The sequence below is a fragment of the Lissotriton vulgaris genome, chromosome 10 (assembly GCF_964263255.1).
Source record: "Lissotriton vulgaris chromosome 10, aLisVul1.2, whole genome shotgun sequence".
NCBI classification, from domain to species: domain Eukaryota; kingdom Metazoa; phylum Chordata; class Amphibia; order Caudata; family Salamandridae; genus Lissotriton; species Lissotriton vulgaris.
This window is the reverse complement of record NC_141698.1, coordinates 1019814725-1019831926: the sequence shown is the minus strand read 5'-3', so window position 1 is coordinate 1019831926 and position 17202 is coordinate 1019814725. Positions and strand designations below refer to the sequence as shown.

The following is a 17202-nucleotide window of genomic DNA, read 5'->3' as shown; positions in this document are numbered from 1 at the left end:
TGGTCTTCAAAAAAGCTTCCGATTCGGCGGACTGGACATACATGCGGGGCGTGCTGACCGAGATGGGGTTCGGGCCCTACTTCCGCTCTTTGATCCAGGTCCTGTAGGCCCACCCGAGAGCGAGAGTCTTGGTTAACGGGGTACTGTCCGAGGCCTTTCCCATTGCCAGGGGCACTAGGCAGGGATGCCCCCTTTCTCCTTTGCTATTTGCCCTGGCGATGGAGCCCTTGGCGTCCCTGGTGCGAGCTGAAGACCGCCTCCGTGTATGGGAGCGGCCCAATACGGACACGGACAAGATTGCATTATACACAGACGATGTTCTTGTCTTCCTGTCCGACCCCGCCTCCTCCGGGCCCCAGTGTCTCCGGATCCTGCATGCCTTCAAGCAGGCCTAAGGATTGCGGCTAAACCCTGGGAAGTCTGTGTTGGTCCCCCTGCATTTCTCTAGAGAGTGCTTCGATTGGCAGTATGCTATACCACTCGGAGGCAGACTTTTAAATATCTGGGGATTTGGATCACCCTTCTTCCCGAGCTGAGATGGTCCCTCAATGTGGCCCCGTTAGTCAAGAAGCTGCCTCTGAAACCCCTGTGGAGGGTGGCCCTGTTTAAAATGATGATTCTCCCCAGGTTCCTTTACGTCTTACAGAATACTCCCTTCTGAATGAATGAATGAATGAAATGTGATTTATAACCGCGCAACTTAGCCCAGTGGGCGTCAAGGCGCCTAGCTCAATATCTAGCTGAGTCAACAAGGTGACAGGAACTTACTGGTAGGCTTTAATGAAGCACCAAGTTTTAAGGGCTTTCCTAAAGAGATCCAATGAGGGCTGAGATTTGATCTCCAACGGAAGTGTGTTCCATAGTTGGGGTGCCAAGATGGAAAATGCCCTACTCCCCCATCTGACCTTCCTAAAACGGGGGACTACCAGTTGATCCAGCTCTAGAGAGCGAAGACATCTGCTAGGCACATAGCAGGTAAGCAGAGACCCAAGATCATCAGAAGGGCCTGCCATGAGGGCACTGTAAGTGAGGCAAAGGAGTTTGAAGGAAACCCTGGAAGGAATAGGGAGCCAATGAAGGCTCTTGCTTGCCATAGTAGCAGATGAAAGCCATGGAAGGGCCAACACAAATCGCGCAGCAGCATTCTGCACCACCTGCAAGCGCTGCAGAAGGCACTTGTTGGCCCCAGCATAGAGTGAATTACAATAGTCAAGCCTGTAGCCAACAAGAGCGATCACGATCTGCTTGCGTGCCTGGGGAGAAAGGTAATGAAGGATTCTTTTTAGGGTCCTAATAACTCCCCAGCAGGTGGCAACTGTCCTATTTACCTGGAGCTCCATAGAGAGCGAGGTGTTGAAGATGACGCCGAGATTCCTGGCAGATTGGGCGGGAGTGGGGCAGGTGCCAAGAGATGAGGGCCACCACTCGCCCGACCACACGTCCTGGTCCTTACCAAAGACCAGGTCCTCTGTTTTGTCGCCGTTCAACTTTAGGGAGTTAAAGATCATCCACTCTGCAACAAGCTGCATGCAAGACCTAAAGTTGGACGCGGATGAACTCACAGAGAGGGCCAGCGACACCATAATCTGAGTGTCGTCGGTGTACGACACCACCTCCATCCCCTGTGATCTTACTAATCTCGCGAGGGGGGCCACGTAGATATTAAACAGGGTCGGGCTCAAGGCCGACCCCTGTGGCACCCCACATTGCAACGATTTAGCAGGGGAGAGGAAATCTCCGAGCATCACTCGCTGTTCCCTCTGATGTAAGAAAGAGTTCAGGAGACTCAGAGCTGACCCTGTTACCCCTGCCTCCCTTAACCGAGATGTCAAAGTAGAGGGAGACAGGGTGTCAAACGCTGCCGTGAGGTCCAACAGCACTAACACGGTAGTTTGGCCAAGATCTACTTATCGGCGAATGTTATCTACCACCTTGGTCAGAGCAGACTCAGTGCTGTGGAGTTTCCTAAAGCCATGTTGGGAGCCATCCAAGAACCCAGAGGAGTCCAGGAAGATGGATAAATGAGAGTTCATGTGAGCTTCCAACATCTTTGCTGGAGCCGGCAGAAGGGAAATTGGTCTAAAATTCTTAAGAAGACCAGGGTCCAAAGAGGGCTTTTTAAGGAGAGGCTTCACTATCGCCTTCTTCCAAACTGTAGGAAAGGTGCCCTGTTCCATAGCCCCATTCATTATTTCCAACAGAGGGGGTAGAATGATATCCCTACATTCCTTAAGTATTTTCAAAGGAACTGGGTCCAGAGGAGAAGCTGATTTAGTTCTGTCTAACAGTCGATTAAGACCCTCCAGGGAAAGCGCTGGAAAGTGGGTAAGGGTAAGGATAGGATCTCCAGCCCAAGATTCAAAATGCGTAATTCCAGAGGAATCGTTGTCATTCAGGGTATTCCTCTGGGATTGTAAAGCAAGATAAATGTCATCTATTTTTTTGTAAAAGAAGTCAGAGATGTTGTTGCATAACTCTTGTGAGCTTACCACGGGATCAGGTGCCTGGAGAGAGGAGAGGGAGTCCACGATCTTAAAAAGCTCTTTAGATGAGGTAGGAGAGCTAGTCAGGCTGGTGAAATATTCCTATTTCTCCTTAATAACTCTGCTTTTATACTCTCGCAACTGGCACTTGTATGCCTCCCGTTCTGTAGCATCCCAAGATTTGCGCCAGCCTCTCTCTTTCCTTCTACAATTTTGTCTAAGAAGCCTCAACGATTCCGAAAACCAAGGGGCTGTCGGTTTCTGTCGTGCCACGTATCTAAGAGAGGTAGGGGCTAACTCTTCAACTGCCTTGGTAATGGAGTCGGCAAGTTCTTGTGCCGCCTCATCCGCCTCCCTCAGAGATGAAATGCTAGTGGCTTGGATATAGGGAGCAAGAGCATCATTGGAGAAGTTTCTAAAGCTTCTTTTAAGACATTTATTAGTGGCAGCGTGATTAACCTCAGCAAGGGGAGATTCTAAATCCAGTGGTACTGCTAGATGATCTGACCATACCAGCGGCAAAGGCAAGCCAACTGATAATCTCGGATCATTGGAAAACACCCCGTCCAGGGTGTGCCCGGCCCTATGAGTCGGGCAGTGCACCATTTGGACGAAGTCACAAGCTTCCAATGTGTTGGTCAGGGTAGAGGTGTCTTTAGATTCCAGGTCATCTAGATGGAAATTTAAGTCACCGAGAATGGTGAAATGAGATCTCCCAAAATAAGGCTCCAAGATTCTAAAGAGCTCTGGGCAGAAATTAGTTCTCGGTCCTGGGGGTCTATATACAAGAATTCCAGAGAAGGAGACCGAAGGAGAACAAACAATACAAAAATATAAAGCCTCAAAGGGATCCGAAGGAGCCGATAGGGACTTCACAGTGCATAAGAGTGTCGCCTTGAAGAGGATTGCCAGTCCTCCTCCTCTGCGCCGCACTCTATCCTGTCTATGAAGCATATAGCCTTCAGGTATAGCCAAGAGGAGATCGTGACCTGAGGACTCAGAAGCCCACGTCTCGGTCACAAAGACCCAGTCTGGTTCCCTCATACTCACAAAATCGTGAAATGGTACATTGTGCTTAATAAGAGATCGCGCATTGATCAGGAAGCCCTTTCTAGGTTGGGAAGTCGTCTGTCGCGGGGGAGGAGGAAAAGGTTTCACAAAAGACTGTGTGGTCAATTTAAAAGATGTTCTACAAGTACGGCATACCTGAGACTCACAAAGGCCCTCAGGAGTAAACCGATGGTGGCACGGTAGGGCTGGGGGTCTAAGAGCAAGCAATTCCAGAGAAGAATATCCCCTATGCACTGTGTGGGACCTATGAGGAGCCCCAGGGTCTAGCCCGTCCTGCAGCGCGTCCTCAGCGCGGACAGGCGCAGACGGGCTGAACTCTGGCATAACTCCGGCGTCATTCAGGCGTCTCTGCTGCGCGTTACCGCTGCGCGTCAGCATGACTCCCTTTTATCCCACGTGTAGCGTCCTTCTGACGACTAGAACGTGGCAGCTAAAGAATGGCGCCGAAAAGCGGCACCAAATACTCGCAAGATGGCGCGAGTACAGAGGTATTACACCGGGAAGCGGACCCGCCCAACAGCGGTGCTTTAGGTCAATTTTAACGTGTAAGTGGGGGCCAGGCAATTAAAAGCAGGGTATAATTTACAACTGAAAACAAAGAAAATACAAAAACGAGGTAGGTTTTAAAAAGTCGCAGCAGCTCCGGCCACCAACCACGCAGAGCGCAGGTGAAGATGACAGGTCAGCTAGTAAGGAGGAGCACCAGGTTTACCTACCTTTTATCCCACGTCTAACGTCCTTCTGACGACTAGAACGTGGCAGCTAAAGAATGGCGCAGAAAAGCACCAAGGCTTGGTTCAGGGAACTGGATAGTCTAATCCCCAAATTTCTCTGGAGCAGAGGACGGGCCTGAGTGGCTCTGTCGGCATGCCAGATTCCCTCCCACGATGGCGGCATGGGGATGACGCACCTGTACTTCTTGGCGGTACGCCTACTAGTTGTCCGCGACTGGTTCAATGGGGGCTGGTCGGACCCAGCCTACCGGCTTGAATTGTGTGAGCTGGGGCTTACGAACATCCAAGCCATACTGTACGGGGAACCCATTCCGACCCGATTGCCTGATGTGACGCGCTCTGTGTTGTTGGCCTGGCTGGCCTCGCTCCGCCACACCAGGTGGATGGGGAAGTTGACCCAATGTACATTCATGTGGCAGGGGGCTTGGCTTTGGGAGGTTAGTGGGTTGCGGGAGTTTAAAGATTGGGATCTTATTGGTATCTCCCAGCTAGGGGACGTATGGGCAAAGGGCCATATGTTGTCCTTCCAGGAGCTCCAAACTTGCTACTCCCTACACTCGTCCCAGTTTTATAAATATTTGCAGTTGAGACATGCCCTCCACAAACACATCACGGGCGACACGTGGCTCCCCGAATACAGCCCCACTGAGGCGCAGACGATGATGGGAAACTTAGGTAGGGGGGTCTCCCTTATTTTCCGCACCCTAAATAACAACACTCCCACGTCCCTAGACAAATTGAGGGACCAATGGGTGGACTGGGTGGGCCCCCTTGACGAGGTAGACTGGCGTGATGCCCTTATGGCCCCCAGAACAGTCCCCTTCTCCGCCAAACTCAAGCTGATTCAGCTCTACTATTTACACACTGCGCATCTCACTCCCCTTTGCATGCATCAAGCGGGTTTGTGCCCAGACGCTTCGCGTGCAAGATGTAACCATGCCCCGGCTGACTTCCTCAACATGGTTTGGTTGTGCCCCCGCTTGGGGCAGTTCTGGGTATCCATTGAAGTGGAGCTAACAGATGTATTGGGTTAGGAGGTTCCTCACGACCCGCGTCATTCCTTGCTGGGGCTCACTGATGGGCTGGATGGGTCCAGGAATGACAAGCTGTTTTTAACACTGCTATGATGGTGGCCAAGAGGGACATTGCGGAGGCCTGGATAAGCCCTGACCTTCCTAACCTAGAGCGGTGGCGAAGAGGGGTAGACTGGTGTGCGACCCAAGAAAAGGCCCTTTTAAAAGCCACGGGGTGTGTCAAGAAATACTGTAAAGTGTGGGGGAAGTGGTTGGGGACTGTGGAGGGTCTTGACTAACCTGATTCCGAATTTCGTCTATGTTCTTTTATGGGGATCGTGATTGGGGGGTATAGTGCTTGTGTGAATGAATTTATACTGATTATTTCCGTGTATTGGTTGAATTGTTTACAAGTTTTTAAAATCAATAAAATTTGCTTATCAAAAAAATAATGCACACACACATGACACCTTTCTTTCACAGCTGCGTCACAGGAGGATTCATGGTATGGGCCCCCTCTGACATCAAAGAGAAAAGACAGTTTCCTTTTAAGGGCAATTTTATTTCAATAAATACAAACTCCAATATATTAAATAAGTTAAATACTATGTGTAGGTCACTGGGACGCAAAAACTTCTGTCAGTGATTCTTGCAGCTCCTCTCGATTGGTGGCCGGCACCATCCAGTGAAGCCAATAGTTCTGGTTGTAACAATATGAGATCTCTGTGTATCTACAGTATTCTGTCACACAAACCTGGTGAGAGATCTGACAGGACCAGACATCCTCAGAGTACCAAAATAAATAGAATGTATCATCAATATCGGTATCAGCATTACATTAAAATTAAATTAAAAGGACAGAGGGTAAAATATAATATTCAAGCAAAGAATGCAAACAGAATGCCACAGTATATATACATTGGATCTGTGCTCGAGCATCCTGGGGGGCGAAGAATCAAGGATCTGTCGTTGTACACATCATCAAGCACTGACTTTCAGGTCAATGCCTTGTTGGAGAGTGAAGGGTAGAAATCATCTGCCTATCAATCCACATTAAGTATGATGACAAAAATGTATTGTGAGCTGTCTGTAAGAATGTCCGACTCCACTGCGGTCTGTAAGTCTTTTCTGGTAATGTCTTCCTTTCCGCCCAGGCTCGACGCGGATATCCAGCCTCAGATTGTGATGCTTCCATTTCCGGTTAATAAAGTGCAAATGGCAGCTGGCTCAGGTCTTGTGCGGATGCTGCTGTGGTCAGTAGAACAAGACTGGTCGTAGCACGTGTTAGCCTCACACCTGCGCGTTCTTCACGCGCTCGAACGTCTGCATGATGTGGGTGGTGGGGACGCAGCCCTCCCTCACGATGCTCAGGATCCCTGGAAAGGAAGAAGCACAACAACATGAGATTGAGAGAGCGTGGACAGGTCTGAGGTCTGTGAGCAGCAGAGGGAGGGGAAGAGACAAGCATAATGAGCACAGTGGGGATTGGCCCCTCAGGAACCAATGGGTGAAGGAGTACAGGTGGGGCCGCCCTCTCACATGGCATATACTCACAGGAGAAAGTGCGGGGTCTGCGCCCTCAAGGAGACATTGAATGGCAGGGGCAGGGTGGGATATCATGGATACAACAAACTGCTAAAACACGGACTCAAAAACTTCAACGGCCAAAATATCTTCCACACAAAACTGTCTCCCTACAAAAATGTCGACCAGCAGTAAACTCACTATCAAGCACTTGGCCAATAAACTCAGATAGGAGATGGAATAGTAAGTTAACTCTGTATTCCTATGATTAGGATGTGAGTCTCACTGGAATTAGGAACTTTTAACAGGTCGAATGCTCTTTAAAGAGACATTTGTGTATATTTGTGTACGTCAATATTTCATAAATCTGCGATTCAGACGTCTCTTTTTTCAGATGGGATCAGAGTAAGAACCATCAGTATCGCGTAACTCCGGCAGGGTGGGATTGTCCACGAGAAAGAACGATGAGTTGGGGGAATATAAAGATACCACCTTGAGGGATATTGTCTTACTGAGGGAGGCTCTGGGTCCATGTGCTGACTAAGTCTGGGTGAATTTTTAATGACTATTCCTAAATTTGCCAAATTTGCGTTAGGGAATTTGCATCATTTCTTCATCAGTGCAGACGGCTTTGAGCATAAAATGTCTCCGTAAGAAACATTTTTGTCTAAGTCTTCTGCCAGTATCTAACGGGACTTTTTAATGTGCAGTATGGACTAACTACCATGAAATGTTCATGCAACCACATTTTACACCGTTCATGTAATTTATTCTTTTTATTTTTTTTATCCTCATACGTCTGATCAGTATATAAATGGAGAAAGAAGAGATAGCCATACATATCCTCACTTTCCAACTGTTCATGTAATTTTTGCAAAGTTTTGTGAAACAAATTATGCAACATTTTACACCAATGGTGCAGACTAATGATAAAGAGAAAGGCTTGTTAATTGGAAAGTGGGGGTCAGGAGTCGGCACAGGTAGGAAACCTCAGGTGGCATCCCCGCAAACTTAGACCAAGTGCTTGGAGTTTTCCTCAGGGGCTCAATAAAGAGCATCTTTTAGTTACGCATTCATTCTGGCCCCTTTCATGCTTCAGCTGTCCCTTCATTGTGGGCTTTGTAGGCCTGTCTGCCTTGGACACCAGGAATGCACTGGACCAGGACTGGTGTTTCCCAATTCTCATGGCAGGTGTTTGGTGGGTGGGGAGGGGTGGTGGGGAGCAGAGCACTCTGTTCACATCCATGGATGCTCCTGAGTCTACTTTGGGAATAGCAGGGGGAGAGATGTAACAGAAACAAGCATTGGTTGAGACCCACCTTCGTCTATCCTCAGACAGTTCACCACCGTGGAGCCCACCATCTCGTAGGAGTCGCCATCACACAGCACCCCCTCCAGCTTGTGTCGAAGACGCCTGGAACACAGAGAGGAAATACAAAATTAACCATTTAAAGTAATCATCGACAAAGGCTCAGGTGCTGGGGATTGAGGGGAAGCCGCAGGCTGGCAAACATCTACCTGACCTCAACCTCAACTGGTCAAACACACCTGTGTTTAATGCGCCCACATATAGACTTATGCCAAGCATCTCAAACACCCTAACATATGGCTGCGATATCACAAACACTGTTACCCCTTCCTTCACCTTTCAATAGAACCAGTAAACCACCCACCATTCAGAAGACACCAAGTAACGCTCAACGCTAGCCCAATCCTTATAAAAACAGAACTCATTCAAAGTAGCACATCACCCATCAATACTCCTACACTTTTCCTTTAACCTTTCAGAATCTTCAGCTCACGCCCTCAGCAACCCTTGCCCCTGCCCTCAGCCCCTTGCAGCCATCTAGTAACTCTCAAACCCCAGACACCATCTCATCCGCAGAAGGCCCCACTCACACCCTTTTCCTGAATCCAACCCCTGTTCTGAGTGTGTACTCACGAGATGACCATGTCATGGTGGGTGCTATCACACTCCCCGCTGGGATTGGCGGAGGTGATGGCCAGAGGGCCGGTCATGTCGGTCAGGTGAGCAGAGATAGTGTGGTCCGGCACTCGGATCATGATGGAGTCTTTGGTGCCCACAATGCCATAAGCTGGTCCAACTCCTGCAGGAGGAGAAAATAACAAAATGAATCAGCAACATGCCAGGTGTGAGTGAGCATTTGTGTTTGACTGTATTTATTTACTCTGCATCCTTAACTGAGGTGCTCTATAGCAATTCCACCAGATGTAGCCCTAACAACTAAAGCAGCCTTTTCACCATAATGTCAGTACCTTGGAGGGGCGGAGCCTCATGCCTAGAAGTGCCTAAGAGGTGCTGTTTAGTGTATCAGCCTACCTGCATTAAGGACTATTTTACAACAGAAAAGTGCATTGACTCATCACACAATACATTATGTATCTCAAGCATGCACAGAACCCAAAAAACAACGCTTCTTTGTTTTGATTTGTCATTGCTGCAGAGTTTATTGATGTTTTAGTCAGGACCTGTGCAAGAGTCACATATATTTATATGTTTACACAAACACACATACATACACTCTCAGACACACAATATATAATGGTGCACAGTCCAACTGTTTAAAGCAGGCATGCTCTGGTAAAGTCAATAGGGCTAGCTTTAAAGTGGTAATAAATGGAGAAAAGTAAAATCACAAATGCAGCTTGCTTGCATTAGTTCATTAATGTCAGACCTATTGATGGTGCCAATGCTTGTTATTTCAATGTCATTATTAGGACAGAAAAGTGATTATTATTAAGCCACAAGAGACCTCTTCCAGACCCTGCCACACCCCAAGCATGGGCACTCTCTGTTGTTTCTCCCATTGGTGGTTTGGGCCAGGGAGGGCCAGGCCGTATCTTGGCTTCCATCGCGCCTCCTGCTGTACTATTCACTGATGTAAGGCCGCCGGGCCACGGGACTAACACAGGCCCCCGGAGCCTCTGCGGCGCAGGCGGACCCAAATACATCAGAGACCCCAAAAGCTTTAGGTGGGCCCATTTAGCCAATAGCCAATGAATATCTGTGAGATATGGGAGACTAAGGGGCTCCTCCTTACACTCTGTAGGGGGCGCCATCATTATGCGTTACACCACTGCGCCTGCCTGGCTTGGCACTGGCATGGCCACATTTAGATTTAGAGTTGGATCTCCAGTCAGGACAGACAAGAGCCCCTGCGTTGTCTCATGGAAGAGAAGGAATCTGTCCCATCATGTTTTCAACTGAGTTCTGATTCAGTTTGTTTTTTCATTACAAATGATAGACTACAAATACCAGAATGCAAAGTAAAACAGCATCTAAGAAGCTACACACACAAAACAGGAAACGACTCAGCATCGATATATTGCTGCATAAATGTGGAATGATGGTTACTTGAAACAAAGGACACTATGCAATATATGTATTTGTGTTTATACAGAGCTGCACAGATCCAGCTGATGAACTGAAGAGCCTGAGACCTTACAAGAAAACCAGAAGTTAAAGCAAATACTTATATAAGAACCGTGTAAGGAGTGTGGTCTAACAACCAACAGCTGCATGAGTTAGGGGCCTGTACACAGAATGGGGGTCACTGGACCCTGCTATGTACATGCAATGGGTACATGAGATGGGGGGTCTGTGGCATTTAGGGGTGAATGAGCATGTAATACCGGCATGAGATTAGAATCTGTACACATTAATGGGGTGACTGTAGCCTGATATGTATATGCAATAGCTACATGCGATAGGGGTCTGTACACAGAATGGGGGTCACTGGACCCTGATATGCACATGCAATAACTACATGAGATGTTGGACTGTACACAGAATGGGGGTCACTGGACCCGAATATGGACATGCAACAGTTACATGAGCTGGGAGTCTGTAGACAACAGGAGGGTGAATGTACATGCAATACCTGCATGACAGGGGTCTGTACACAGAATGGGGGTCACTGGACCCTGATATGCACAGGCAATGCTTACATGAAAAGGGGGTTCTGTACGCATTAACACCATCGATGCTAGTGTTATTTTCCTCCTGTGCTGAGTTATGTTGATTCCCATTGTTCATGACGAGCTGAGCTCGTCATGAGCGTCGAAGGAGTTAAAGATGTGACTGGACTCTGATATGTACAGGCAATGCTTACATGAAAAGGGGGTTCTGTACGCATTAGGGGTGAATGTGCAAGTAATACCTGCATGGCAGGGGGTCTGCACACATTAAAGGGGTGACTAGACCCTGATATGTACATGCAATGCTTACATGAGAAGGGGGTGGTATGTACGCATTGGGGGTGAATGTGCATGTAATACCTGCATGAGATGGGGTCTATCCACATTAAAGGGGTGACTGGACTTTGATATGTGCATGCAATGAGTACATGAGAAGGGGTCTGTAGACATTGGGGCATGAATGGAGTGTAATACATTCAAACAATACCTACAACAGATGGGAGTCGATAGACATTGGGGGGTGAATGGAGTGACAGGTGTGTGTAATACCTGCCTGAGATGTGGGTCGGTACACATTGGGGGGCGGGGGTGAATGAAGCATGATCTAGACAAGCAGCACTTATATGAAGTGGCACACCCCTGAATGTCCCCAGGCACAACTTCAGGCATGTGTAGCCCTCACCCCTCTCCCCTCCCCAGCCCACCCCTCTTTGTAGAAGGAAACAGACCATGCAGAAGAGGTCACACTCACCCATCCTCTTCAGCCACTCCCCCTTCTGGACAATGCAGCTGACACCCCCAGGGTAGACGCTCCCCATGAAGTCCCACAGCAGGGGGCTGAAGGGGGGTCTCACGGCCCGCAGCTGGTCCAGGTGGGAGATGCAGATACAGATGGGCTTCTCCAGGGGTCGGTCCTGCAGAGGATGGAAGAGAGGGGAGAAATGATTGGTTTAGAGATAGAAGAGGGAGGTCATGACCTTCAGACATTCTGTGCAGGGTCACGTGCTACCTAAAAATGAGCTTAGACCCAGTCACACCACCTCTGAAAATAAACTAAGTGTCTCTAGTGCTAGCCAACCGGTTGTATAAGTTAAAAGCCTGTAGGACCTTTTAATGACCTACAGCGGACAGACACTGGCCACAGAAGTCAGTGCAATGGCACCTGCAGAGAAGGTCTGTGTGTCTGAGAACGCAGACTCACTGTGTGCTCTGGGGCATTAGCATCTTTGTTGAGCATGTGATAGATTCTAATTGGTCACTTCTGGCCCCGAAGCAGGATTTTCTCCTGAGGCCATGTGTGGGCTGAGCCCTCGGCTCCCTTAGAGAAGGTTAGTGTGTCTGAGAACGCAGACTCACTGTGTGATCTGGGGCATTAGCATCTTTCTTGAGCATGTGATAGATTCTCATTGGTCACTTCTGGCCCCGAAGCAGGATTTTCTCCTGAGGCCATGTGTGGGCTGAGCCCTCGGCTCCCTATCACCCCCATCCAACACTCTCTGCACAGGATGATCTGATAACAAGTACCCTGGCTGCTTCCAATAATTAACTACGTTTTGACACTGGAACTTTCTATGCAGATATTACCATGGTAACCCCGCACCTGCAGAATGGTTTTACCCTGACGTCTCCATGACAATATCTCTATATATACATACTCCAGGCTGGTATCACCATGGTAATCACACCCCTGCAGAATGGTTTCACCCTGACATTTCCATGACAATGTCTCCGCCCACAGGGTGATTTCTAACTGTTCTGGTAAAAGGTGTCCTTATTCTATTAATGACAGAGCATCTGTCTCGGACTCGGTAAATTCCGCCGGAAGTCCGCCCCTTGGTGCTCACCTTGATGGTGTAAATCTTCTGGATGGCCTCGGGGTGTTTGCAGGAGGCCGCCAGGGCGTAGACCGTGTCCGTGGGGACCCCGCACACCCCACCCTTGTCCAGCAGGGCGGCGATGGTCCTTAGACTGCCGGTGCGATAGGAATCGGGGCACACGCAGGAGTCGGACGCCTCAACTTTCTCCTCTGACTTCGTTTCCTAAAAGGACAAAGAGCAGACAAGGAGTGAGACAACGCCACCTACAGCTGCCTTTGAGCAGCACATGCACATCACAGAGTTAGAGGACAGAGATGGACTTATATTTGAAAGACATATCGGAAAGAATAGTGATCGTAACATATTGCATGTACTTATCACTGTACCTTGAAAAAAGAGGGTCCCATGGGAATTAGCTCCTTGCTGAAAATGCAGTTTCCAAGAGATGCCGCCGCTCCGTAGATACAGACGACACTGAAGACGGACAATACAGTGACTGAAAGTAACACCAAGAGGGGAAAATTAGACATAAAGTTCATAAAATCAACAAAAGAGACAAGTGTGCTGATCAAGTTAATGTTAAACCAAGACAGGGGTTCCCTTTAGGAGGGATTTCAAGAAGGGAAATGCCACCCAAGGCAATAGAATAAAAACATAAGACAGATTACTTTTCACTCGCCTTCTGTCTGTACGAAATTAAGTGTGGTAAAACATTTAAACTGGTACAGGAACTCCTATCTTGGTTTATACTTAATTATCCTGGTTCCTAGTGTTATCGGGCTCACCCCAACTCTTCGTATTATAAGAAGGTGATGTTAAGGCAGCAGTGGAGAGACAGGTACAGAAACTAAGACACGTGGAGGTCTGGCAGAGAACCAGACACATGTCATGTTTGTGACTGACTCCATTCCAGCCCACCTTGCCTTGTAGAGACCAACTCTAGCAGAGTCTGACACGTAACTGACTCTGTTCACCCCCCACAGCCCTTCAGAAGCACAGGCTTGTCAGGCACACTCCAGTCCTTTCTACAGACCACTCCCCCTTTAGCCCCCACCACATGGCAGGTGGACTCAGGATGGCTCTTGATAGATATTTCCTGTTTATTAACCCTTTAGAGATCACTGACATGCATTAACACACAAGAGGAACCCACAGTGAAGGCGTCCACTTACTCTCGAGCGCGAGGGGCAGGCATTCCAAGGTGAAGAGCAGGAAACAGACCATCACCGCCTCCATCAGCAGCGCGAGCAGCACCAGCACCACGTTGGCATAGGCGACTGTGGAACAAGCAGAACAAGATGGCGTCAGAGGCCGGAAATGACATATTTCAGAGGTCAGTGGGGATAGCAGTTGTTTAAGTCTTTAGATGAGGACGCTACGATGCCCCGGAACTGTCCATATGGACCATCGAGGGACAGACTCCGGCCCATACCCACTGCAGCCGGAACGTTTTAAAAATTACTATGTTTCCCAAGGTGTTGTACCTGTTCCGGGCTATACCTCTTCTCTTAGAAGAGAGAGTGATTAAACATCTTGAATCAATCTTTATAAGGTTCATATGGCAGAATGGCAAGGTCAGACGCTCTAGGCAACCTGGGCCGCAAGGATTCAACAGAGGGATGACTGGACCTCGGTATCTGGAGAGACTTACCCAAGGATATCAGGAAGACATTGATGACCAGGAAGGTGACGGCACCAACAGTGAATGCACCATAACTGTCGACGTGGATATTCAGCAGGGGACCTGGAGAGGGAAGAGGAGGGGGGCAGAGGGTTAGTCATGGATGAAACAGAACACAGGAAGGAGCTCTTCCTTTAAAGGCAGGAGAGTGCCAGGAGCAGAGACAAGCGATGGAGAGGACCATATACTGTCAACACCTCTATCATCTAACAGCCAATCATGGGGCTGGATGTTGACTTTTGATGATTTGCAAAACTGCATCTTCCTCCCCACCCTGAACAGGTTCGCCCCGATTTGTTGATACACGCTTCTCTGAGCTCCTTATCCCAGTATAAGGTGTTTTCTCGCATGAGTCAGAAGACAATCGAAAATTAAATTCTGGTAAATATGCCCCCGGGTACAAGAAATGACCAGTTATTTGAACAATGATATTCATGCCTTTTAGTTCTTCCCACACCTGGATTATCAACAATAGTTTATCAATAGTTTATCCAGACCCATTAATGGTTCCATAAGTCATTAGTTCCCTCCTAGTGGCCACCTCCTCTTCAACCCTTTGCCCCCCACCTGGCAACCATCACATATGACCCCTCCCAGGTACTTCATCAGGTCGCATGGGCCCCCCAAACAGACAAAGAACTGCATGTGATGTCATCAAGAAACTACCTGCATGCATGGCTGCTCCAAATGAAACCAATTATCAGAAATATACATCCCCCCACTGCCCCTACTGGTGTGCCTGAGTATCTAAACCACTCAGAAGCTTCATGACACTGGATCTCTAGGACTTTTGTGAATACATTTTACACATTGTAAAGATTAAGAGATCATAAATTACCTGCGAGTTGTAGCCACGCCCATGTGGCCCATACAGCAGCGTAAAAGAATGGTAGGACCGACCCAAATCTTCGCCCTCTCTGGACCACGATCCTGCAGACGTACAACTGGAAGAGAGCGCCAGGGATCAGCACCCAAGGGATGGAGAGGTGGGCTCTGGTGGGGTCACTGAGGGACCCCTGGATGGCAGAGAGTGATGCCAGGCCATTGCAGAAGAAGAAGAGGGCATCAGGGAGCTGGCATCTGGTGGTGCTGACCTCCTGGCCCTCCTTAGACCTACTGGTGACGCGCTTCAGGCTTAGCAGCAAGTCCTGGAGCGTAGCCGATGACATCACTTGGGGTCCAGTAGAGATCAGCGACTTATCAGCGATGGAGTTAATGAGGCTGGCAAAAGTGGCGTAGAGGGAGGTGGCGGTGTAGATGCTGCAGACCACTCCGAAGAAGATATGGGATCCCAGGAGTGGAATCTGGTGGATGGTGGAGACCGTGAGGAGGAGGAAGCATGAATTCTGCAGCACCTCCAGGAGGTCTCTGTTGAGGGACATCAGGCAAAGGATGCAAGCGGCGACCAGAAAGAACCAGCCCCCCACCATGCCCGCTCGGCTCTTGTCCACATTGTCCCCCGTGAGGAGCACCGTGAGGATGAACTCTTCCCAGGACATCAGCAGCCAGAAGAGGCTGTGGAGCCCAAGCTTGGTGGTGTGGTAGACGTCTTCTCTCAAGTAACTGTAGTAGCTGGCGCAGAGCTGGGACAGCGCATTGATGCTGACCCAGATGGCGCCAATGTAGAAGGTCTTCATGTACCTAAAGCAATAAAAGGCAAAGATGAGCGAGGCCACCGCGTCGGCGATGTGTCCCAAGGCCATGGGCTCCGCGTACTTGGAGTTCTTCTTGGTCTCTTCCCCGATGCCACTGGAAGAGGTGCTGTTGGCCGAGCCCAGAAGCAAGACGCTGAACAAGGGGTTCCCGAAGCCTGGAAGGACGTACCTCTGGGTCAGGCCCTTCAGGAGCAGGGCAGTGGCACCATAGAAACCAATCAACACAATGAGCAGCTCCAGGGTCCCCGAGACCACCAGCGCCCACTGTCCGAAGAGCCCCACCGCCTCGAAGACCAGCGTGAGGGTGATGGCGCCAAACACGAAGGGCATGACGTAGTTAACGGTGGCCGAGCAGAAGGAGAGGATGAAGGCGACGGCGGTGTACGCCACCAGCCCTGCTACTGCGCTCTCAGCGACCGGAAGCGGGGAGGCGGCCATGATGGTCTGGCTGCTAGAAATGTTCAGGGTTTGTGTGGTGTTGTGGATGGTGGGGTACGCGCCCAGGGCGACACGTGTAGCCCCGTAGCTGCTCCAGAGGGCGGCGAATGCCACAAAGGCGGTGCTCCCAAGGTGATCGTACTTCCGGAAGCACAGGAAGCCTGCAATGAGCTGTGTCAGTCCTCCAATCAGGATGAGATGGACCCCTGCAAGAGATAACACAGGCATTGAACAACGCGTGCATGTGTGTGTGGGTGCGCAAGTGTGTACCCCCTCCCTCCAAGTGTCCTATGCATGTTATCCCAGCGCCACCTGTAACTCTTTGTGTGATCTGTGGCTTCCACACTCACCTGCCAGGATGTTCTCCACCCCTTCAGCGTTCACTTTGGTGTGGAAGGAAAAGAAGTTCTGTAGGGCCACCAGGAAGGCGCTGATGACGTTGGCGAGGAAGCCCATGACGGATGGTTCACTGTAGTAGACAGAGGCGAAGCCTTCCATGGTGAGTGGCAGACCTGGGGAGGGGAGAGAGGGCAAAAGATAAGAAATTAACCACAGGTGAGAGGGAACTAGAGGTGAGATTGGGACAGGAGGTGAGAGGGAACAAGAGGTGAGATTGGAACAGGAGGTGAGAGGGAACAAGAGGTGAGATTGCGACAGGGGGTGAGAGGGGTATGGGGGTAAGAATGAGGTGGAAGACGGGTAGCTGGGTGGGTAAATTGGTGCACAAGGTTAGATGGGGAACAGGGGTGAGACAGGAGGCGGAGGCTTAATATCAGACAGAGGTGAAATGGGAACAGGGTATGAGCGTGGAACAGTGAGTGAGATGGAAGACACATGTGAGTGGGAA

General features: G+C 49.5%; 1 protein-coding gene across 1 annotated transcript; it reads right to left on the bottom strand.

Annotated features, from left to right (window-relative positions):
• Positions 1 to 6506: 6506 nt before the first annotated feature.
• Positions 6507 to 16853, bottom strand: LOC147689232 (uncharacterized). Its single transcript, XM_086940045.1, has 10 exons — positions 16706 to 16853; positions 15101 to 16561; positions 14233 to 14325; positions 13754 to 13858; positions 12968 to 13077; positions 12609 to 12803; positions 11516 to 11678; positions 8768 to 8933; positions 8145 to 8239; positions 6507 to 6677 (listed from the first exon to the last, which is right to left on the bottom strand). The coding sequence occupies exons 1-10, from the start codon at positions 16851 to 16853 to the stop codon at positions 6592 to 6594; spliced, it is 2622 nt and encodes an 873-aa protein (XP_086796171.1). The 3' UTR covers positions 6507 to 6591.
• Between the last annotated feature and the right edge of the window lie 349 nt (positions 16854 to 17202).